This window comes from Atractosteus spatula, chromosome 9 (assembly GCF_055471065.1).
Source record: "Atractosteus spatula isolate fAtrSpa1 chromosome 9, fAtrSpa1.hap1, whole genome shotgun sequence".
In the NCBI taxonomy this organism is placed as follows: domain Eukaryota; kingdom Metazoa; phylum Chordata; class Actinopteri; order Semionotiformes; family Lepisosteidae; genus Atractosteus; species Atractosteus spatula.
The window spans coordinates 17,100,682-17,125,103 of NC_142714.1; the positions used below are offsets into that span (position 1 = coordinate 17,100,682).

At 36.8% G+C, this 24,422-nt stretch overlaps 3 protein-coding genes across 4 annotated transcripts; 2 read left to right on the forward strand and 1 right to left on the reverse strand.

Annotated features, from left to right (window-relative positions):
* The first annotated feature begins 2,807 nt into the window (after positions 1–2,807).
* LOC148828308 (zinc-binding protein A33-like) lies at positions 2,808–7,826 on the forward strand. The gene is made up of 6 exons (XM_088926010.1): positions 2,808–3,203; positions 3,791–3,865; positions 4,924–5,157; positions 6,109–6,131; positions 6,816–6,931; positions 7,159–7,826. The coding sequence occupies exons 1-6, from the start codon at positions 2,808–2,810 to the stop codon at positions 7,710–7,712; spliced, it is 1,398 nt and encodes a 465-aa protein (XP_088782136.1). The 3' UTR covers positions 7,713–7,826.
* A 2,658-nt stretch (positions 7,827–10,484) lies between these two features.
* On the forward strand, positions 10,485–16,075 carry LOC148828309 (zinc-binding protein A33-like). The gene is made up of 6 exons (XM_088925418.1): positions 10,485–10,914; positions 11,770–11,844; positions 12,201–12,425; positions 12,947–12,969; positions 13,193–13,305; positions 13,678–16,075. Exons 1-6 carry the CDS (start codon positions 10,510–10,512, stop codon positions 14,229–14,231), a joined length of 1,395 nt encoding a protein of 464 aa, XP_088781544.1. The 5' UTR covers positions 10,485–10,509; the 3' UTR covers positions 14,232–16,075.
* Positions 16,076–17,826: 1,751 nt separating this feature from the next.
* Positions 17,827–22,886, reverse strand: LOC148828310 (zinc-binding protein A33-like). 2 transcript variants are annotated; one of them, XM_088925346.1, is made up of 7 exons: positions 22,785–22,886; positions 21,679–21,847; positions 21,330–21,383; positions 20,751–20,984; positions 20,094–20,116; positions 19,577–19,701; positions 17,827–18,568 (listed from the first exon to the last, which is right to left on the reverse strand). In XM_088925346.1, exons 2-7 carry the CDS (start codon positions 21,820–21,822, stop codon positions 18,042–18,044), a joined length of 1,107 nt encoding a protein of 368 aa, XP_088781472.1. In that variant the 5' UTR covers positions 21,823–21,847; positions 22,785–22,886; the 3' UTR covers positions 17,827–18,041. The 2 variants fall into 2 exon arrangements, with proteins under 2 accessions (XP_088781472.1, XP_088781471.1); XM_088925345.1 differs by lacking the exon at positions 22,785–22,886 and adding an exon at positions 22,152–22,209.
* Positions 22,887–24,422: the final 1,536 nt, after the last annotated feature.

Below are 24,422 nucleotides of genomic sequence, written 5' to 3' on the forward strand. Positions count from 1 at the left end.
ACGGCGGTCTCCTTCTGCATGGGAACGCAATCTGAAACCCCAACTGACATTACTGGGATGGAGAAACTAGCGTCGCCCCTTACCCTGACTGACACGGGCTTTATCCACTCACACGTATTAAATAGTGGGAGTTTTCAGTTGGCAATTTCCGAGTTGTAATGTCAAACCCAGTAACCAAAAACCTTGTACGGGGGAGTCTTCGTGATAAGAGGTTTAAGAGCGGTTGCAGAGACTTGTCCTCTTTCTGTTATTTTTAGCACCAGAGCAAGACGGCAGTGTCAGGATGCTAATTAGATTGCATACCAAAAAGTTAATACATTCCTAGTGGTTATCACACCGTATCCAGTTTATCAGTAATGAACCGCAACATACATTACAAGAAAGTATCAATACTACTTGTGGGAGGCGGTCCTAAATCATTAAAGTTGCAGATTAATGCGAATGAATCATTTGTTGCGGAACGCTTGGTATGTGCAGTGCGCTTTCTTCCTTCCCCCCACAGTGCAGAAACGTAATTGCTCGGCTCAGATTATATCGACCAACAAGGAACATTTTTTGAATGTACAGGTAATTGAAGTCTTAGAAGTAGACAGCTTGAGTTTATTTGCTAGATTTATCTATATACTGTACCTAGTCTACATTAAATTCTTAATTCATCTCTCTCCCATTTTAACTGTCTTGTGATTCATACAGTACATAGGAAACTTGCATTCATAATTTCAAGCTTTCAATTACCATTATTTACTATGAAAAGTTAAAATCAACTATACTACCTGAAACAAAGTTGTATTATCAGTGATTTCATTCAATAGTATATTTTTTTTCTGCTGCTTTGCAGTAGTTCTCCATGCTCTTTGTGTCATGGACTATTGGTGTAAGTACAGTAAGAGCACAGTAACAGGTCACCTATAAGAATGGTAACAAACACCATAACCACCTCTGTCTTACAAAAATGTCCTGTAGAATTGTATTTCAAGGATTATGTGAAATTAGCATAAATTGTATTTGTAAGATTCTATCATAAGTACATTTATGTATAACAAATGAATTTGAGAGATACTGTCACTAATTTTCCTCAGTCTTATTGCATGACATTCAGACTTTAGTGTGAACTCAACTTCAATCAATATTATTCTGAACAAGCCCAAGATGGATATTAAGCTAAAAACATTAACAACAACAATTTATCCTATTCTATAGTGTTGATTGTAAAGTAAATAAAAGCGTACTGTATACAGTAACAAATGTAGTTGCAAAGCTTTTAGTGTGATTAAGAAAACATGTGGGTCGAGGAATGCCTGGTTAGCTGAGAAATGTACACTCACTACAGATCCCACTATTCATCTTAGTCACAACTGAGCAGCAGGAGCAGCATGAACATGATATGGTGTGTATTCCATGAGATTCTGACATTTATGCAGGCCAGTCCCATTTCATTCTTCAAGCAGGATCATCTTCAGTGGTGGTTGTGATGTTAATGGTGCTGGGAATTACGACAGTCTCGCTGGTTTTCAATAAGATTGAGATTTTGAGATTATTCTAGTTTGGGATGACAATGGAGCAAGTCAACCATTCATTGCCCATTGCTGATAGAGCCTATTCATTTGACAGGTTGTTTTTAACATGTTTGCCAGGGAGCTACTAAAAGTATTTAGTTTTATTCATGGAGACCCAGCTCTTACAACATTGCAGAGAGAGTGCCTGGTTTGGGATCTTGATTATGTGATTTTGATCCCCTCTAACTCTCTTTAAATTAAAATAAACATTAAAAAGTTAATTACTAATCTCTTTTGTTTTAAGTGGAATGGTTATGTGACTGGGAAGGAATATACAGGAAACCACAGAGTATTGTGAAGCAATACTGAAACACAGACACACACCAAGTGCTTAATAATCTTTAAACGTAGGTCATGGATTTGACTGTAGTTAAATGTAAGATATATGCAAACATTTCAGCGCAGTGTCCTTTGCTCATTTAAAGCTGCTGTTATGGATACCTGACTGACAAAGCAGAGCATTGGAGAAAGTGAGTTAGGCCAGTTGAAGTAGCCTGGAAGAGGATGTGGTGGAAGCCTATGGAAATTCAGAAGAAGTGTTATGAAGCGAGGTAGAGACAAGCCAGTGACCACATCATAACAGCTCTTGTGGACTGATGAAGATGAAGTTTGTACTCATGTCCACAAGGCGTCAGTACATCATGGACAATAAATCTTGGTTTTGGCATCGGTAAATACGTGATTTTAATAACCACAAAAGCATAGATCATGGGAAAATGTTCTAAAGGCTCCATTTGCACATCCAATAATTCAAGCCATACATCAGGTAACAAAAAGGGAGTGTCAAGTGACCTTTACAGTTTTCTGTTCTATTGAAACATTTCTGAGTGTTGAAGAATTTTGTTAGTGCTTTATGTGGTCACAACAAACATTAAAGAAAGTAAGGCAAACTTGACAATAGCCAGGCATTCCACTACAGTACATACAGTACAAAACAGTGGAAACATTAGCAGCAGCTAGTGTTAATTTATAGAGTGTTTAAGGTAAGGAATCTTTCCTGGGTTAAGATATTAAAGGTAACTGTTCATATTGCTTTAAGAGACTCTGACATCAATGTGCTTAACAGCAGCATGTAGACAGTAGTACTGTAGGTGTTTCCAACACTGTCTTCCGTGGCCACTAGGAATGTTGAAGAACAGGTTTAAGGTTAACTTCCTATTTTTCCTGTTCCAGAGAGTGCATGAAAGACGGCACCCAGTCTCTGTATTGCTGTGCTGTGCGTTCGCATTTTTTAGTTTTACACATTTACTCATGGCGGTTGCAGGAGCTTATGTAAGCAGTTTAGTAGCAGAGCTGCAATGTCCTATCTGCAAGGACATCTTCACTGAGCCCGTCACCCTGGATTGTGGGCATATTTTCTGCCGGGAGTGCATTGCCCAGCATTGGGAAAACAAGGACAGTAGGGTCTGTGCAAACTGTGGGGAATCTCCTAGCTCAGGTGTACTGAGGTCCAACCATACATTGACATGTGTGTCTGCTCTGCTTCGGAAAGAGAGAGCTAGCACCACTGTTTGCCTTAAACACCACCAGGAGCTACAGTTTTTTTGTAAAGAGGAGGAAGATGCCATCTGTTTTATTTGCCAGTTCTCCAAGCAGCATGCAAGCCACCATGTTATCCCTATACAAAACGTGCTGGAGGAGTTCATGGTAAGACAGTTTACAGTCAAAGGAGCTGCAGTGTCTGTTCTGGTCTACATGTTTGTACTAAATATCACAGGCTGGCTCCAGTCATGTGGAATATGGTTTCTGATGTGGCAAATTCTTTTCATTTTGTTTATGGTTTGTTGGCATTACAATTATAAGAACAACAAATATTAAATCTTCTAACAAATGAGCAGTTCTTTTTATTTTTTGTTTTATTATGAATGACTCAGAAGGTCTATACACTGTTTCATACAACAAATAAAACTCTGCAAAAACAACACATTGTTCTTGTGAGTTTTCAGCCATGAATATTAATTTCTTCACAAGTGATGATGTGCAGAAAGGATTCTTGTGTTCTACAAGATTACAGTAATTGTTTATCACTCATCCTTCATAAAAATGTCTCTTTATGAAATTGCAAACCGTTTATTTATTGAGAAAAACAATAACCTACTGTACTATTTCTCTGTTGTACTGTACATCTTGTCTACATAATTTGGCAAGGGGTACAGCACTTTAAAAGAAAGGAAATAAAATATGAGCACAAAACGTTTATTATTCATAACACTTTTATGTTATTTTCCCACCAGAATGAAATGACAGAGAGAATACATGAATGTGAAAAGGCTAAAGCCAAGCATGAATTCTCACTGAAGCGAATAGAGGTAAAAGACTCTTTTAAGACTAAAAGAGTGCTTGAAGTAACTAATACACAATTTTCAGATCCATGTATCTACTTTTAAAATTGAATATTCATTATGAATTTATGGAAAGTTTTTTGTTAAGTGAATGTGCAGTGTACTAGTAAATTTCATTGAGTTTTCCTCTAATCCCCTCTCAACATAATTCAAGATTTCCTAACCTGTTAAAGAGATTTTTCTTTTCCTAGAGTAGAGAATCCTATTTTCTTCTCCATCTATCTTTATCGGTATTGCTTGAAGTCTTACTGTAAGTAACCAGTGCTCTCACTGAATTCATTACATTGCAGAATTCATTGAGATAAGGGGTAAAAAGTATGTTGTTAGTGCTACACAGGGCTCAGAAGACTAGTGTGGTAACGTTATGCACTAAATGCTACAATATGTAACAGTCATTTCCTTGCTTTCATCCTTTAAGGAATTTTATCAAAGCTACACTGGCTGTAATGGCTAAAAATAGTTCAGGTGGGTAGCTGTGTCAGCATGTGTAGGCTGCAAAGGAACAAGTAATAGGTTTATTCCATGCTGAAAAGAGAAGAAAGAAAACACAACGTTTCAGCTGTGGAGCCTTCTTCAGGTGTGAGCAGGGTCACTTACTAAACTAGCTTTCCGTCTCTTCACAGCAATCTGTTCCAAGACCAGGCTTTCTAACCACCTCCTATTCCTTCACAGATGTCGTCGACATAATATCATTCCTAAAGGATTTCGCCTGAAATTTAATACTTTTTCTTGTGACTCTGATACCACCCAGTGTAGCACTCAGAAACTTCTACTACAATTTTCTAGAAAACTAATGCTTTCTACCATTTTTTCAGATTATCCTGCTTACACCTGAAGAAAGCTCCACAGACGAAACATTGTGTTTTCTTTCTTCTCTTTTCAGCATGGCTATAAATAGATTAGTATAAAGTAATCCATGCAGAAGCAACAATGTAGTTTGATGAAGGAGCAGATGATGCAAACCACAAGAGATCTTGCTTACAAGTTTGAACTGATGACATGGACGATTGTTGATCTTGCTGCAGGAGCAGGCCGATGTGACTGGGGCTCAACTGCAGCGAATGGTGGAAGCGACTAGGCAGTTTTTGCGTGAGGAAGAGCAACGTGTGCTAGACTGTGTGAGGAAGGAGGAGGAGGCGCAGCAGCAGGAGATAGAGAAGGAGATAGATTCAGTGAAAGAGGGCCTGGCCATCCTCACGAGCAGCTTGACTGAAGTGGAGGAAGATTTGGAGGAGAAGGGACATGGCCTCATGCTCAGGGTAAGACTAGCCTGAAGACTCATCTGCTCTTTATTGAGTCATTCAATCTAGTAAGAAACACTATTCAGAATTATTGAATTGAAATAATCAGTCATTCTGGAAAGCAGAACCATCCAAACATCGACAGATGTTTCCTTTTTTACTTTGAACTGTCTGTCGATGTGATGAATTGGTGTTGAGTTCATCAAACGTTCTTAATAATAATAATAATAGTAATAATAATTGCTTACACTTATATAGCCCTTTTTCTGGACTCTCCACTCAAAGTGCTTTAAAGGTTATTGGGATCCCCTCCACCACCACCAATGTGCAGCATCAACCTGGATGATGCGATGGCAGCCATAGTGCGCCAGAATGCTCACCACACATCAGCTTTCAGTGGGGAGGAGAACAGAGTGATGAAATCAGTTCAGAGATGGGGATTATTAGGAGGCCATGATTGGGAAAGGCCAGGAGGAAATTTGGCCAGGATGCCAGGGTAAACACACTTTTCGAGAAACACCCAAGGATTTTTAATGACCATGTGGTCAGGACCACGGTTTTACGTCTCATCTGTAGGACGGTGTCTTTTTACAGTATAGTATCCCTGTCACTATACTGGGGCGTTACAACACACAAGACTGCAGGGTGAGTACCCCCTGCTAGCCCTACTAACACCTCTTCCAGCAGCAACCTTTATTTTCCCAGGAGGTCTCCTATCCAAGTACTGACCAGGCTCATATCCGCTTAGTTGGTTGCCAGTTGTGAGTTGCAGGGTGATATCGCTTCTGGTATATTCTTCTATTTGAACATGTTAGAAACATTAAATGTTCATATTCAAATGCTACATAAAACAATTAAAAATAAGAGAGAAGTTGTTTGTCTTAAAACTATGAAAATCATTGCTTAGATATGAATAAAACTAGAGTTAAATGATCCATACAGCTAATTGTATTTATTTCTTTTCTGTAGAGATTGCAAGAATCCTGGAAAAGGTAAGATTTTATTTGACACCAATGTTAAAGATTTATAGAATTGTGAGCACTACATTTTGGAGTGTTTCACAAAAATCTACCAATACCAATATGTTTTCTAACAAGAATGCGATATACAGTCAACTCATAATTTATGATGGGATTAGGGATTTTGAGTAGTGTGTAAGTGTGTAAACCCAAATTAGCATATAGTCAAATTTTACCCTATAACCCTGATAAAACCCCTCTACTAATCTCTTACAGTAATACAAGGTAATAAATATCTGTAAAAACAGTAAATACAAGTATATAAGATGAGAATAGGCTCACTAACTTGCTCTCATAGGCGTGCTTGATGAATATTTCAGAGCAGTTTTTTTTATTTTCTGGAGTCAACCGCCAAAATCTTCGACTGCGTAAATTGAGAGTAAATACAGTAAGTTGCAAGTCGACTGTATTAGATACTGAGTAATAACTCACAGATGTTGTGGAAGTTTAATTTGTTGCTCATTGTCATTTAAAATCATGGAATGCCTGCATTGTAGATCAAAGAGATTAATAAGAAGATGGCTGTTTAATTCCGAATTTACAATTAATATTCAAAAAGGATGAATTGGACTTACCTCATACATTTTCTGCTTCTAGACCAAGCTTTATGCTTTATAAAACTGAGAGTTGGGTTTGAATAGCCTCTTTATGTTACAGGGTGGATGCCACAAGAAAAAGAACTTACAAAGCTAACCATGATGTAGAAGTTGAAAAACACCTTAATTCACTTTCCACAGATGTCTGGGATAAGATGCTGGCTGCCATTGACACTGGTGAGCTTGACTGACCAATTAATTTATTTTGTAAAAAAATTATTGAACGTTGCGAATAATTACTGACACAAAGGATACCCTTTAATATATACAATTTATAAAACTACATGATTACAGAGTACAATTTCTATTTTTCTTATCAAATTGCATTTACAGTACCTTGTAATTTATTGTTTGGGAGATATGATTCTAAAAACATTAATATTCTGTTTTCCATTTTTCTGCAGACCTGGTGGTCTTGGACCCTAACACAGCTCATAAGTCCCTGGCTCTTTCAGAGGATTTGAGGAGCCTGTTTTACCATGAGGTTAAATGGGACCAAGATGATTCCCCTAAGCACTATGACAGATGCTGCTGCGTACTTGGGGCCAAGGGTTTCACATCAGGGACCCATAGCTGGGAGGTGGAGGTGGGATGCAGGTCGGACTGGGATTTAGGTATAGCCCAAGAGTCAGCCAACAGGAAAGGGAAGATAGTTCTTAGCCCAGAAAATGGCTACTGGGCTATATGGTTGAGAAATGGCAAGCAATATCAGGCTCTTGACACTCCCCCTGTTAACTTGGTTTTGACATCAAAACCAAAGAGAATCAAAATAGTGCTGGACTATGAAGTTGGGAAGCTGTCTTTCATTAACACTGAAGACTCTTCCCTCATCTATACTTTTGAGACTGTTTTCACTGAAAGGCTTTACCCTTATTTCACACCAACTGGAAATATAGGGATTGGGAATACAGAGCCAATGGTTATTCACACTTTAAAAACACAGGAAACTGAAGATTAGTTAGCTGTTGCTGTTTGCATTCATTAGGGAACACCACACTTTTATCTGAGGTGCTAGCAAGATTGTTTAATTACAAAGTTATTATTTTTAAAATAAGTAACCACATGAAAGATGAAAGGCAATTGTAAACATTTTTTGTCTGATGTATTATAAAGGTAGCAAAGTTTCCTTCTCCCTAAATCTTGGAACTTGTTTTATGAAAAAATAATTACCATTCTTATCTCTGAACGGTTAATTATTAAGTGTAAAATAATTTACAATATACATCAGAGTATAAGGTTACAAATGAGTCATTCAGCTCATCTCTCTATTTTGTTTTTTTAGTAGCACAGTTCTCTCCTGAGGTGGAGAGTAATTTTGTTTTTGTCAAAATTACTTAATTCAGATTTGATGATGAAAAGTTTAATATAAAGCAAAAATACAGATTGCCACTTTTAATTTCTGATCCAAGGATCTCATTAAGCCATTTCTTGAAAGATGGAAGACTCTCAGCTTTAACATCATAGTGGGGCAGCTTGGTCTAGACTCCCACTAGACTTTATGTAAAGAAATGTCTCCTATTGTTGGTATTTCCTTTAGTTTCCATTTGCAGAATGTTCTGAGGTTGATGGATTGAAGACATTCATTGTATTGACTTTGTCAATGCCTTTGTTAATTTGTGATGTATTTGAATGCTGTCCTCTCCTGTCCCTTTTTATTAGCTTTATTGCTTAAATGTTGCTTGAATGCATCAAGTGAAAAAAATCTGGAAGATCATCATTAATTACGGAACAGGTGGAAGGTGCTTATTGTTAAACAATGAATTTTCGTGGATCTCAAAAGTGTTTACTTAAAATTCTGAAGGTCATTTTCATTATTTAAATTAAAATATATAAATTTCCATTGGTGACATTTCTATTTTGCTCCTGGATGCAGCTATTATTGACACTGCACTGCACAGTGTCATGTGGTCCTTACCCGTAGAAAATCAATCGCTACAGAAAACTGAAAAATATTCAGTAATTTGTTCAAATTCGACTTACAACAAAATGAACCAACAGATACAAAGTGATAGTGTACTGTATGTAATAATTTAGTGAAGATTAGTGATTGGTATGACAGCCATGGTCATAAGGCTAGAAGTGTCGCAATGTCCCTCACTTACAAGGAATGAACCAAGGAGTTTGCTGCAAGGGTGAAGATGGGGTGGAATGAGAGGTGCTAGAAAAGATGCATGAAGAGTTATGGACAGCAGGTGAGTATTTACAGTATACAGTACGTGAGAAAGCAGGAGTTTGAGATTACAATTGACCTCCTCCTGAACTTCTTTTTAATTGCACAAGAAGCTTGGTGAATTCCTGCAGAATGAAAGGAGCTGATGAAAATAAAGGAATAGTGTACTAAGTACTTACTGTAGGTGTCAAGGAATAACTGTCCTGGCTGAGGAAAGGACAGCCTTGGCCATATGGCCAGTGTTGTCACCCCCCCAAAAAAGAATGAAAGGAACCCCAAAACACAGATACAAATTTCTTCAGTGATGGAGCTACTGGAGTGAGAACTCTGCTTGATCAAGTTGGTTTGGATATGCGGTTTCTCAAAATCTGAATGGAGAGTGTGAATGAGAAGCGCAGATGATGCAGGTATGAGCATTGTATGATCAAGTCATTTAAGATATGTGATGTTTTATAAGAACACTGATGCAGAAAGGAGTGAAATGAGAAGCACATATGGTGCAAGCGATAGAAAACACGATCACTAGAGATAGGATTTCTGTGGTGTGCAGAGGAAGAAGCTGCAGTGACCTGGAAAGAGTATCTTATTTAACAACACCAGGCTGAGAAATGACAACATCAGGAGAACTGGAAAAGAGCAGACATCATGGCAAAGAGCTGCTTGTTCAAAAAGAGATGAGAAAGTTACTTTGTTCCCTGGTTGTAGGAGGCCAAGAATGTGAGAGACATCTATATCTGATCAGACCAAAATGCAGAGTGCTAGAAAAGATGTGCATAGAGCTATGGACAGTGTGCTTTTTTCCTTTTCTCATACTATGTAGGTTTCTGAACTGAGTAAATTGCTAGTAATAATATGCAAGGATTTGTGTAAAGCAGCGTTTTGTGCTGTACACCATACTGTATAACACAATAACCAATATCTACCAGTGCCTAAAACCATATATTTTATAAGGTATCCATTGTCCACCAACACAAACAGACAGCATTACCCACACAGGTTTAAAAATATTTTTCTGCTTCAAAGGCCTGCTTTTTGGGAAGAATATTCTTGCATTGTGGTTTTAACTGAATGTTATTTGCTGTCAAAATAACACAGAGCTGACTTTCTTTGGTTTTTGATTCTGATGACTACACAAACAGACCAGGGTGATTGTGCTAATGATTTTCAATGCTTCTTCTAACTCTAGCTAACAGTGTTGCCTTCTGTTAACCAATGCATAAGAGGATTCCTGAAAATTATACTCAACCATTATTTATTCTGTTTACTTCAATGCAATTACTTTTTTAAGGTTTTGTTGTCCTTAATAAGACATTGTTCAGCCATGAATGCATTCTCCTTGGATTATTTACAATTATCTCCTAGGAGTTTAAAATGATGATACAAGTAAAACTGCTACTAAATACTGTGTATGAGGGAAACTTAAATTTCTTTTTATGCTCATATGAGTCATTCCAGTATTTCAGGTTTTAAAACAGGTGCAACAAATATGCTAATTAACCCAGAAAGCAGGGTGTGGTGGAAGGAGGGATCTGTTAGCTACTGATCAGAAAGTACATTCGTGAAGGGTGCTCAGGTGTACTCAGCAATGGAAAGTTTTGAATCTCAACTAGTTTTGGAATTATCCTGCAAAGGTTGTCGGAAACTATTCCATGACCCAGTGACATTGATGTGTGGACATAGCTTCTGCAGGCTTTGCCTCAGTCAAATGACACGAACCCCAGAGGGAGTCCTGTGTCCGGACTGTCATCACTGTTCCATCTCTGATAGCTGGAGAAATGACAGCCTGTTACAGAGGATTGTGGGAATATATGTGCAAGAGAAACTAGTTGCAGAAAAATTGTTTGAGCTTCCTGAGTGTACTCGCCATGAAGGAAAACTGAAACTCTTCTGCCACAGTTGTTTCCAGTTACTTTGCGTTAAGTGTGTGTCAGGTGAAGAGCATGCAGGGCACAGGATTATCCCAGCAGAGGAAGCTCTGGAAGCGTTTAAGGTACTGTAACAGTAGCGATTGAAATCCTGTTTTGCCCAGCTGTATGCAAATATATTTGTTAACCTATTTGATCTTATGGTTTCATGAACATTTCACCAGTCTTCTGACTTCAACCAAATGACAATTTCTGGCGATAGATCAAAGACATTTTTCCAGTACTTAGTACATGTACAGTACGTTACTTCTTGAACACAGTTAAAGGGCTAAATTCACAAATGAATAAAAATGTATTTATGTTTCTGTCACAGAACTGTCAAAGAAAACCTTTTCTTTTGTTTCATTTGCCCAAGAACAAAGAAAACATTTTTTGTTTGTTCTTAAGCAAAAATATCTTGTTAAATGTTTATTTCATTTAATTGAGCTATAATCTCTTGTATCAGTGCAACTCAAGTGCACCATATTTGTATCTATTGTACCTTATACCAAGTCTGTTTCTGTATATCTCATATTTCTTCTTTAAGATGATGCAGTATAGCTATGAAAGTAAAGAAAATTAAGGAGTCTACTTATTTTTCTTAATTCTATCTTTTCTGTAATCAAATAGGCCAACTGAGAATATTGGTTTATTCACAGCAACATACTGAAGAACACCTACAATAATTATACATATGGCCTTTACTGGAGCAACCTAAGTAAATTGCTTTGCTCAAGGGCACAACAGCAACATCTTACTTGATTTCAATCTGTGACCCTCTAGTCCAGAGGCCACTCCACCTCTCTGCACTGCTGCTGTGTAGCAAGCTTGGCTTAAATTAAGATACTCTTAAAAGAGCTAAAAAGTGGGAAGTATAATTTTCAATGCTACTGTATATAAAGTAGTCTTTTTTTCTTATTAGTCTGGGTTCTCTTTAATAGGAAGACGTCCAGGATAAAGTTAACAACTACAACAGAGTGCTGAAATCCATGGAGTCACATCTGCTGCAAATACAGGTAATAATAAAATGAACTTTATGATTTCCTCTATTAGTAAGAAATATGCCAATTTCTTAGAAAATACAAAAGTATGTATTAGTGACTTTTTTTGATAATAGTAAAAAGAGTTATCAATAAACAAATGGACTAGTAGTAGATGAGGGACTCATGAATTTGTTACTAACAGTGTTTAGAAATACTTAAAACACTAAAGATTGTCACTGCCTTTTCAAATCATTTTAGTTTTGAAGCAGTTTGAAAACCTTGCTGTATACTGTACTACTGTATTTTATGGGCTTTAGAAATTCTTGCATCTACAGTACATGTTTAGTCTTTACAACTTGATGCAGATTCTCTTTTCTCTGCATGACTAGGCACACAAAGGAAGAAGACAAATCCAAATGTTGTTCGCCAGCCTGCATCACCACCTAAAACTGACAGAGCAAGCGCTGCTCCTTGGAGTAATGCATGAGAAGTCCCTGTTAGCCGCTGATGTGAAGAGCAAAATGAGACAGTTAGAGTCACACAAACAGTTACTTACTAAGGAGGGTCAGAGTGCTGTGGAGGTAGCTGAGTCACAAAATGCCTCTTTTCTTGCTGTAAGTTGCAGTGTTAACTGTGAAATTGAAGACTGCTTTTCTAAATATGAGGAGTTTTTAGGCTCTAATGCACATATTATATATTAATTGCTCATTGACATTAAATAATCTGTATACAAACTGGAAAAGTCATAACCAGATACAATATTTTAAATGTAATGAAAGCTTGTTTTCTGTAGAGAGCTAAACATATCCTTTAGTACTAAATGCCTTCCCTTTTCTCCTCAATCATTAACTGTTTCTTGATGATGTGTCATCATATGTGTGACAACAGATTCCTCACGTAATATTTTTGGTTAATAATTATCACTAAATAGTTGGCTTAGCATTCTGTAGAAAGTACAGTATATTCCAGAACTGGCTAATCGTTTTTTTTTAACAGTTTTAAATGCGTGCATCTACTGTATATCTTCAAGGCTTTTTAAAATAAAACTGCCAGACCTACATAGCAACTTCATTTGTGACTTTTAAATTTAAAATAATGCGAAAATATTAACATTTTTCTTTTCTTTTTTAATCAGAAAATTGTGAAAACTTGCAAAAGGTAAAATGTTAAGAGATCTATTTTTCTGCCTGTCTAGAGGTATTGAAAAGTTATTTTGTAACTATTTTGTAAAATGTGCATTTTGATGAATAAATATGATTTTTTATTCTTTAAACATACAGTACTATGTTAATCTAACTCTAGTTTATGTATATATACATATAATGAATATTGTATATATAATGGAGGATGAAAAAATGTATAATTTTGTTTTGATTTTCAGGTATTCAAACATTATAGATTCAGAGAAAACTTTAAACTCAGCAAACTACCTGGGGACTGCCTTACACTCTACCTGGAAAAATGTACACTTGGCCCTTCTTGTGTTATTTTCAGGTAACTTTCTTTAATTGTGCAATTGACATTTCTGGCTAGCACATCTTTTATGTTATTTCTCAAATGATAAAACAGTATTGCTTTGGGCTTAGTTTTTACACATACTATACATGAAATATCAGTTATTTTTTTCCATGTTTACCCCTAACATGACTCATGTAATACCCCCAATCCATTCCTGACATGGAAATGATTCAAAGATGAATATGAATTTAAATACATTTTAAGGGGCATATACTGTAGTATGCAAAGTAGCATGTGAGTATTGGCATTTTCCTGGATAATATATTATATGAAACTTAGCATTACATAAAGCCTGTAGCATTAAACTAAGAAGCTCTTCTAATATTTCTATTTTTGTGTCTCTTCTAGAACATCTTACTTTTGATCCCAACACTGTTCATCCAAATTTGATTGTGTCTGCGGATGGCACTAGGTTAGAGCACACTGCAGAAAGACAAGACCTTCCTGACAACCCAGGGCGCTACAACAGCTGTCTTTGTGCCCTGGCGGCCCAGGGATACAGCTCAGGGAAACACTACTGGGAAGTAGAAGTCGGGGAGAAGATCCACTGGGACCTTGGTGTAGCAAAAGAGTCAGTAATCAGGAAGGGAAACATCAGCCTGGGACCTATAAGTGGTTACTGGGCCATAATGTTGCGAGATGGGACAGATTACTGCACCTGTACTTCACAGACACTATACCCCCAGGTTGTAAGATGGCCCAGGAAGATTGGCATTTTCCTGGATTATGAAAAAGGAGAAGTGTCCTTCTACAATGCAGTGGATGGCTCCTGCATTTTCTCTTTTAGAGACAGTTTCACTGAACGCCTGTATCCCTACTTCCATTTTGGTCCAAATGACGATGGGAGAAATTCTCTCCCTCTCCAAATTTGTCCACCACAACCCACAAATCAAGAAGAGTAATAGCTGAGTGGTCAAGGGAGCTATTTGACTTATTCAAACACAATGTATTTTGTTCTATTCCAGACACACTAAAATCGTTTCAGTCATAATCGCAGTTGCTTTATGGTTTTATGGTGGTCATTCATTCCAGTCTGTGCTTTGTTTTGGTAATGTGTAAGCACTGCAGCTATAAAGCGTGTAATTATTTGAACATTGTCCTAAAGTGCATACTGTAGCTAAGGAAAAGCAATGTTCTTCATTTAAAAAAAAATACCCATGTCATCTGTGTCAAAGAAGCAATCAGCTCCTATGATATGTTTTTTAATTGACACTATGTAATCTGATGTAATCACTGCATCATAAAATGTCAATCAATTTAAAATCTATTTTTAGATGGTTTCTGGTAATGCTCATCTATATACTACATATTAGAAGTTCTTTACTGAAGTTTGGAAGGGCTGATGATAACCAAGCACTATAATCATTCTCATCATTTTGTGTTCACTTTACATCTACACAGTATATATACAGTATATAATTACATAGACTCCACTTTTTTCTATTTTGTTTCATGCATTCCTCCAGCAAAGCAGCTGCCCCATGGTGAATTCCTCAGTCTGCATGGTTTCCCAGTGTTCCAGCTTCTTTGTCCTATGGCCAGCCAATCAGTCAATCGTGTTCAAATGTATGTCGCTATACGTTAAATTATTCAATGAACATTTTCAAACTCATCCATTTCTTGGGTGTAATTATTTATCTTAAATTTAAATTCATTTCTAATAATACCCATTAAGATCAATTTTATTGAATCACGTAGAGAAACTGTATTTAATATTTGAACCAGGATTCCAAAGGTGTCTAGATTTAAAAATACACCAGCTGAATCAACAGCTGTGCACCAATCAACTGCTGTACACTGAAATCAGCTTACTTTAGATATGAACATTTTGCAGGCCTACTACACCTACAAACTGTGAAACAAATATCTTTATTTCTTTTAATGAAAACATGGATGAAGTAACATAAGGTGAATCCACTGGTCCGGTTTCCTCAGAAGATTAACAATTTAAGTTTGAACGAAAAGGATATTAAATATTTTAAAGAAATACTATTTGCATAAAACCCATGGCTATATTTGAATACTATAACAATGCTAAGTACTATTGCTAAGAATAATAATAAAAACTCATTGAAAGAAGAACAATGAAATTGAGTTGTTGGCTCTAATCCTTTAGATATACTTATCCCTTATTATGAGCAACCCTTCAAAGTATACAGTATCTTTCCCAGCTGGTGCCAGGGACTTTGTGAGATTTCATTGGTCAGGGCCAAGAAAAGAGGTTTGAGCTGAGGTGAATAGTATACATTTAAACACAGTATGAATGACTGCTGGTTGTAGCTTTAGAAATACTTTCCCTGTCATTAGTTTAATTTATTATTTGGTGTGGTAAGGTTAATTGCAAAACTGTGCATATGCATGAGTGTTCTGTGTTCTGTGTTCTGTGTTTTGTGCTCCAATGTTTAATTTGATTCAGTAATGGTGCAGAGCATAATGCTATATTGGATTAAATTGCTATATTTTAAGTATTATTGCTATTTTGTCCCCACACATCATGAGAGCAAGTATATGGGGGATTGCGAGCACAGTTCTGAACTTAAATGTTTGAAATTTGGAGGAAAAAGGAAAGGAAAAAGCTATAAATTTATATGCAGGTTTATTAAACCCAGTGGTTTTGGTCATGTGCTCCCAACTTACAAAGCATGTTAGTGAATTATAGCTGGCTTTTGTATTACTGTACTCATATAACATCTAACAGTTTGTTTCTAATATTATCCATACAAATAAATTTTATCATGCATAAAAAGTGCATTGAATACTATGCTAAGCTATAGGTGTAGTTTATCCATCCACCCATCTATCCATCTATCCGCAACAGGCGGAAGGCTGGAAACACTGTGGACAGGTCCATCGCAGGGTCACAGACACAAACATACACACACACTCACACCAGGGCCAATTTTCCCAGAAGCCAATTAACCTACCAGTATGTCTTTGGAGTGTGGGACAGTATGTCTTTGGAGTGTGGGAGGAAACCCATGCAAACACGGGAAAAACATAGAAACACCACGCACCCCAGCACCGTAGAAACTGAACCCAGCACCAGCACCACTGAGCCACCTGGTATAGGTCTTATGCAGTTTAATTAAATTCATGTGTACCCCTGACTTGGTGTTAGTCCTACAGTACATCAGTACAGCCAGGGCCTTAGTGTAACGTCATGCAAAAGGCATCACCTCTGACACCACTGAAAATACAAATCACTGGCAAGATGTTTCAATATTATGCTCTATGGGAAAGCCCTCCCCCTGCTGGTCAAATAACTCCACTTCCATGTCATGCAGTAATCATGTATACTGTAGTTGTACTTTAGTTATGATAGACTTCATAGACTTCAGCTATGGGCTCCCATTATAAGTTGGTTAATAAATAATGCAACTTATATGGAAACGACATACAAAGGGAAATTAATATCCCTTATAAGATCACTTTATTAGCCATATACAATTCATGCATTAGGAATTTGTCTTTTTGCATAGCCCAGCTTGCTCTCCATGAGACACACAGACAGGGAGAGAAGCTTGGGGTCAGAGTACAGGGTCAGCCATTGTACAGCACCCCTGAAACAGTTACGGTTAAGGGCCTTTGCTCAGGGGCCCAACAGAGTAGGATTCTTCTGCTGGCTGTGGGATTTGAACTGGCAACCTTCCAACCACAGGCACAGATCCTTAGCCACATTGCCACTGCTCCACCCATCCTTATGCAGTTAGTTTGAATTTTGGTCCGAACACATACAGTTTTCACTTGTGTACTTAAAAAAAAAACTAAACAGAATTAGTCAAACAAGTATATTATTATTCTTACCTTCTAAATGGATCTGATGTGCTTGATGGTGGAAGTCTGTTTTCACAGAGAGAAACTAACAAGCTGCATCTAGAAAACTGCACTTTTCTTTGCACCATCATTTGATTTCCCAGTAATGGGTCAAAGATTGTACAAATGTATTAGTATAAAATATGTGCATTTGCAATGCGTTCCCTTCAAAACTTACCAACAAGTAGGGAGGATGATGCGATGTCACGGCACACTACAACACTTTCTGCCCAACATGTTACTGTTTTTTGGTGCTTTGAAAAGCAACGTAAAAGAGGATCTGTGCAATTTATAATGAAGTTAGTTTCTTTAATTGAATGATGACATATCTGTGAAATAATGAATATCAAGGCGACTTATAAGATGGACTCTCTGTATGTATTTTATAAAATCAGGTCCCAATTACTGTGGGTACTAGCTACAGTATTTAAATTGAGGTATATTTACAGATGTCCTTTCACCATGTAGCTTTTACCCTGCATAAGAATACTGTTTGTTATAATGTTCATTCAGGGTAAAAAAGTATTAGTATTAGTAAAAGTATTAGTTTCACAGAAGGTTTGAATCATAACATTTTAATTAATTTTTTTAAAGTAACTTTGATATGATGATGTTTTATGTTCTATTCCTATGCTTAGAGTACAGCCTTACAAAATGTTAAAAAAGCATATCACATTCCATTGTATATCATAGTCTTTCTTGAACACATTGTCACTTGAAGCCAAAGAAATACAAAAATAAAAGAAAATTAAAAAATGATCAAATAGTCATAATACATTCAAATACTGTGCAAAAATGACATGCTTATCCTTATCATTGATCATATTAATAAACCTTAAATACAAATGAATAAAAAACTCGAGGATTCAATGTTTGTAGTTTGCTATTTCTTGCTTAAGTCAGCAGACTTTCAATGGCTCCACATTTTGACCATCAATAACCATGCCAGGACTGAAAAATGGGAAGAGTGTTTCGGTGAACCTGTGCTCAAAGGTGTAGAGTGGATACATGTTATTAGCATCCAGGAAACACAGCCGGCCTCTGTCATAATCCAGAAAGATGCCTATCTTTGTGGGCTGTCGAGGGGGCCTGAGGGGAACCTGAGGGGAATCGCAGGCAGCATACCTCCCCCCGTCCCTCAAGATGATGGTATAGTAACCGTGGGCTGGATCCAGGCGGACTTCTCCCTTCCGGTTTGCCGACTCTGTCGCCACTCCCAAATCCCATTCCTTTTTGCTCCACACTCTCACTTCCCAGTACTGCCGTCCATCCTTGAAACCTGGAGTCCCCAGGACACAGGGACACTGGTCGAATCGGGATGGGAAGTCTGGGATGCGGAGCCTTCTTCCGCGGTACCTGACGCACGTGAGCTCCTCGAAGAGAGTCAGCTCGGGGTGAGCAGTGTCTGGATCCAGGGCAACAGTCACTGTGGGAAACAGAGGATGTAGCCATGGTTCAGGTCTGCATTTTCACATTACACTTGGAAAAGCTTATTAACTTTGTAAGACGATTGACTTGTACTTTTAACGTACTTTTAACTGTTCTTCAGGCAGATGGAGCCAGAGCAAAGCCGGCTAGTTTTTGGCAGCTGAGCTCCAGAGCTGCTCGGAGAATGAATGACTTGACCTAAACACGCAAGCCTGGCATTTATTCAGTACTGGAAGAAAAAAGTGCTTCCATGCTGAGTGGTTTGTATTTACACACCTAGCACTGGGTATTTGGTACCCCATAATGTAAAAGAGATACTATACTGAGAGCATTGAAAGATATGGCACAGCAAGACAACACAAATGAAGGGGGCCAGCTCTTCCTAAAATCTCCATGTTGTCAATGTAACTAATCAATTGATTATTGCAACATATCACCCATATTTAAAGAATGATCACAAAACCATCCCGTCAAAAAGTCATCTTACAACAAAACTGCTGTTCTTCATACTTGGCAAGTATAAATTGAATTTTTGTTGCAATCTTCCATTTGTGTACAGTATGTTCAACCACCACATTAAACATTTCAAAATCAATGAGCACAATTTGGTTAATCATTGATTACGATAATCTGACAGTTTTTAAAATTTCATTATTCCATTCCACATTCCGCCATTCCAAATATATAGAGAGAAAACTTAAATATTTATTTCACCTCATCATCACCTTCTATAACCACTTATCCAATTCAGGGTCATGGTGACTGCTAATCCTTTTCCATCTAATTTTAAAATAATAAACTTTAAATCCGCCTTTTCCATAAACCTTTTATTAAGAGAGAGCTAATTATAAAATTAGTTCTAACTTTTTTCATTAATTAAAAATATTTGTACAAATATACTTCAAATTAATCCTGAATTCCAAAGCCAGTGGTTATGAGGAATTGACATACAGTACATATAAGACAAAAATAGTTCCCTCATATTTATGAAACACTTCTATTTTACCTGAATGAACTGTAAACTTGGCAGCTTGTGCCTGTTTCCAGAGCCTGTAAGCAACCTTCCCCAAGTAAAACTCTGAATTTATCATCTGACTTTCCTCTTGTTTTGGAAAGTCAAATTTCTTGTTTCTGAAATGAATAAAAAAAGTCCAGGGAGACTGGTTAAACATTCTTTAAAGCTATAATAATTAAAAACAAATTAAACTATTTATCACTACCTCAGATAATTTTGAATAAACCTGACAGCATTGGGATGAATATGAATTTCTGTGCTTTGTAGGCTATGTGAACAATAAAAAACAAATAATACCAGTAGTACAACACACTGAAGCACAGAATAAGGAAAAAAGAAATAACATAAGATTTGATCAAAGTTCAATAATATTGACTAAATGCAGTGGTGGGCAGGTCTGTTCATGGCTACATAGATTAAAAATAGTGCAACACTACCATCTTCTGACAAAAGCATGAAACAGTTTCAGAACTAAAAAAGGGTCAGGAATAAAAGAAAAAAGACTAACCTTTCCAATTTTCCATTGAAGGTCTACAAATTAAATCAAGAAAGAAAAATTGACTATTGTATTATACTGTATATGCTACAACAGATCTCATGTTCACAGTTCACTACTTCAATAAAGTGATTAAGGAAATAAAGTAATTAAAACAACAGAAACAATGTAGTATCAAATGAATTATATCAATTTTTGATTGGTTGATGGTCTTTAAACATGGTCTTCAGAATAGCGACTAGAAGCTTTATAATCTCAGTGGTACAGTACCTTGCTCCTGTTCAAATGGTTGTGTTCATAGACATAGTAACTTAATTCTGCAACCTGGGGCAGAATTCCTATATTTTTATACAGCAGTCATTACCCTTGTTCTTTGGGAGCCCCAGTTCTGCCGGTTTTATAGGTGTCTTAGATCAGAGGCAAACGAAAATGCTGATCTCAATGAATTTAGCCAATTTAGTTAATGTTGCTCAGTTTTAATGAGGTCCAGAAGACTTTGTAACCCACCAAGACCATGCAAGGAGCCACTGCTCCACATGAAAGGATAAACCATATCTTATTATAATAAAGCTATAACTGCACAATTACCATTAATAAAGCTTGTCCATCATCTATACTGTATGTAGCACTGTGTTTAAAGCTGAGAGATTACTGTCATACAACATTTACCCTTAAGTCCAGGCAATTTTTATTTTCTTTCTTCGTTTCCTCCAAACTTTGGATCTGGGCAGAAACATCACAGGAAATGGAATTGACAACCTCAATATTGTTTTGTATAAGCTGAGCCTTCACCTTCCTCTCATCCTCCAGCTCTGTCCCTAACTGGATAGAGGTCCGCAGGAGGAATTGTTGTAGTCTCTCAAAGAGCTGTGTGAGCTTCTTCTCTCTGCTTGAAGCTTGGTTCTATTTTGTAGCAACAGAGAAGACATGAGATTTGATTAACCTGATTCAGATTTATTGATTTCTATATGCAAGTTAAAATAAACACCAAATCTGGTAGGAATGTGAAACATTGATTCAAAAGGCAGTGCTGTTCTGTTCTTGGCCAAGGTACAGTACCAATCCAGATGACTTCATTCAACCCAGGATTTCTGGTGGGTAAGACTATGATGGACATGTGTTCATCCGCATAGAGTCTTGTGTTTGTTTCTTGTGATTGAAATGGAAGTTGGCTGAGGGATTTTCTTCCTACAGATCCTCCTTTAAAAAAAGAGGAGCTGTATTTTCTTTCTAACATCATGTTAATACCTTTGCATCCTCTCGTAATGTTTCCAAGTGGTTCTTCTTGGCCTGCATCTCAGCCTAAAATCAAAAGAAAGCAGATTTCTTTCTTGTTAAATACTGAAATGTATTGGGAAATTATTACTGTATGTTTTCTATTCAAAGTAAAACTCATAATCCTACAATGTTCTTCAGATAGAGCCAGACCATAACTGCTGGCAGTTATGCTGACTCTCCAGTTAGTTTGCTATTAATTCTATATAAAATCTAGTGCAGAAATAGCTGTTATCCATGTTACTGGTAATCTGTAGTGTATTTACTGTAGCGTGAAGCAAGTGATCAAGAAAAAGAAATGAAAACCTCCCTCTTGACTTACGTGGAAGACTTGCACTGCCTTTTCTGCTGAGATCATGGTATGTCCTCTGTGACTCTCAGATCCCACACACTGTGAGCAAAGGGCTTCTTTATCATTTTCACAAAACACACTAAGGTTTTCCTGATGGTGGCTGCACTTGTCCATTATGTTCAACACCTGCTACGATCCTCTAGTAAAAGCACAGGGAAAGGATTATCAGAGTCACCTATATTTGTAAAAAGTACGTAATTCCATCAAAACAGATGGCCAGAAAAACTAACATGGTCATACTCAAGAGTGTGTCTACAGTACCCAAAAAAGTTTCCAGACATTATTTGTACATACAAGTGCCCTATGCTCGGCATTTCTTTACTTTGACTCTGCCTTTGATAAATTAATATTGGACCATTTTGAATAAGTATTCTTGTTAAAACTTTTCTTAATATGTAAAGATGAGCAAATGACAAGATTAACATATTTATTCTTATACCAACCTAAATTGGAATTGCCAATTCTTTTAAGACATCTGTTTCTGGAAAAGGCTCCCTGCACCTGTTAAAGAGACAATGAGTGGCATGTCTCTCGCTGATGTCACAGCAGCTATGCAGGTGTCCAGCAAGTCACAGGAGTCCCATTGTGTAACAAGAGCAATGAGAGCCCCTGCTGACTAATCCTAACCTTACCCTGATTTATTTCACCAATTGAATTAAGGTGAAAATGTAGAGAGTCTCTTATGAACTACTCTTAGAAAGAGTTCTGTGGCATCTTTGCCTTATCACTATGCTGCAGTGTTGGTTTGGAAGGACTGGTCCAGAGCCAGGGGTGCCTACTAGAGGTTCACAGACAGCACCAACTGTATACAGCAGCAGTAACTTTGTTTTTCTCAGAAGTTGCACATTCCAATATTCACTACACTCACACCTTACTTTTTCTGATAAGATCATGGTAGAAGGTGGAAACACTGCTGCATTACTTAAAAAAAATAAGTCTCACATTTAGAATGAGAAATTATGATTCTTGTATTTAAGGGAACTGTTGCCTTCTTCTTTGGCAACAATAGAATTTGTTTCGTTGTTGATTTAAAATAATTGACTGAAAGACAAATTTTAAAGGAATGATTACTGTACCTTTGATTGGTTTTTAAATTCTTCAGGCTTTTCTTTCTTCACACAGAAATTAGTTTCGTTTATGAGGATCATAAGAGTGCAAGACGCACTGTAATTAGTTTCATTTTCTATAAAGGTGCTTGCTCGTTCACAACAACCCCTCCTTTATGTAGTATTATGTAGGATTGCTCAACTTAGGTAGATTCCACAAGCAATGGAGGAAAAAAAGAACGTGGCAAAATGTCTTCTTGAAGCCGATAGACCAGTTTATCTGGAATTTCCTGACTCTATGATACTATATTGCATGTAAATTCATTTTAAAGCACAGCATGGTAATACATGCATATCCATATGTGTATTTATAATATAATTAAGATGATTTCATATACATTTTAAATGTAATAATGACATTTAAATAATGACATAGGACTTTTGAAATACAAATATATGTATATTCACTAGTAGGGAGATTAAGATACTGGTTAAAATTGTCATTTGCCTGTCATTTTCATTTTTAACCAAAATAAAAAATATATGATACATGAATATAAATAATTCATCTAATCACGAAAATGTAAATTCTGTGTTCTGGTGTTCTTTTGCTGATTGATTTACTATGCTCCAGTAGTAGGGAAAGATACAGGAACAGGAACTTATTTTTTAAGTTTTAGACTACAAAACAAAGCTGGATGAATGCATGTACTTTGGCAAAATATGTTAAAATTATTACTGATCTGCCTAAAACAGTGACTTTGATAAATCAATAAAAGTGTTGTTTTTTAACTCACTACTGCCTATTGTGCATTATTTATTCTACTAAATGATATCAAATGTTTCATAATATCTTCAGGGCATATAGCATCTACTTTCATTCTGATTTTTCCAAACAATACTGAAAGTGTTTTTGTATTTCATACCATTTGAATTGAAGGCTCTTTGTGCGTGCTGTCATCAATTAAGACTAGTGATATTTCAACTTCGAAGGTGTAGACACTCGGTTGTCTACAAATCCACTTCTTACAACATACAGTATAACACTAATAATTGTGTAGTGGGTGAATTATTTTCTGGAGTGACACGGTCTGTCCTACTTAAAAGTACTTAAAAGGTCTCATCTAATTTAACCAGTAAAGCAATTTCATATCTACCTGATCTTCTTTGTCAAGGGTAGGAAAACCTGATCCTAGTGAACCAGTGTTTGAGGTCTAGAGGTGTGAGGTCTGAGGTCTAAAAGGTTTTCTCCTTCAAACCACCAGCTCCTGAAGAGTTGGAAGAAGCTGGTAAATTGGGCCCATTAAGCCAGTAATCAACTGAATGAGTTTGATAACAGCTGGAATGAAAACCTACACTACAAACATACAGGCCCTCCGGGTCCAGGATAGACAATCTCATACTGTACATACAGTAATGGCTGCTACACATCAGCCAGCCCTGGGCTACTCTTTAGCGGTGAATTAAGTGATTCCTTTGTATATGAAAAATACTCCTTTGGGATAAAAAAGTACAATATAAATGCAATTAATTATGGTTCTTATTTTAGAAAAAAGAAATAAAATCTACTGACAGCTTTTATGATCAAGCTAACTAGAATTCTAGCTAAAACCAGTGATTTCTGTAAGCCATCAGCATAATGTGATGATTAGAAATAAATACCTGACT